Source organism: Penaeus monodon, chromosome 31 (genome assembly GCF_015228065.2).
Source record: "Penaeus monodon isolate SGIC_2016 chromosome 31, NSTDA_Pmon_1, whole genome shotgun sequence".
Taxonomy (NCBI): domain Eukaryota; kingdom Metazoa; phylum Arthropoda; class Malacostraca; order Decapoda; family Penaeidae; genus Penaeus; species Penaeus monodon.
In genome coordinates this window covers 20,297,578-20,297,846 of record NC_051416.1, presented here as the reverse complement: position 1 = coordinate 20,297,846, position 269 = coordinate 20,297,578, and the positions used below count along the sequence as shown (strand labels likewise).

General features: G+C 63.6%; 1 protein-coding gene across 1 annotated transcript in view; it reads left to right on the top strand.

Moving 5' to 3' along the window:
- The window catches only part of LOC119592917, a gene marked incomplete at both ends in the record, with an annotated part of 8,782 nt that overhangs the window by 5,387 nt on the left and 3,126 nt on the right, over nt 1-269 (top strand). Inside the window, 1 exon segment of the mRNA XM_037941809.1 lies at nt 36-227. Within this exon segment, the coding sequence (XP_037797737.1) occupies nt 36-227 (192 nt within the window).

Genomic DNA, 269 nt, shown 5'->3' with positions numbered 1-269 from the left:
CTTAGGGGCAAGAATCTGCCTGAAAAACACGCTGCCTTCTGGTGGTGCAAGAAATCGCCTGTTTACACGCTGCCTCCATCCTCCTGCAGAAGGCGCTGTCGCCGGATCCTCTCGCCGCCAGATACCCCCCCTTCAGTAAGCGGTGGATGGAGGAGGCGCCCGAGAGGGAGGTTTTCTCCGCCCTCTTCGCCGGCCATCTGGAGGGCGCGGCCATCCTGGCGGAGAAGGTGCCATCGGTGGGGAGAGTGCCAGTCGGGGCTTCTCCGGGA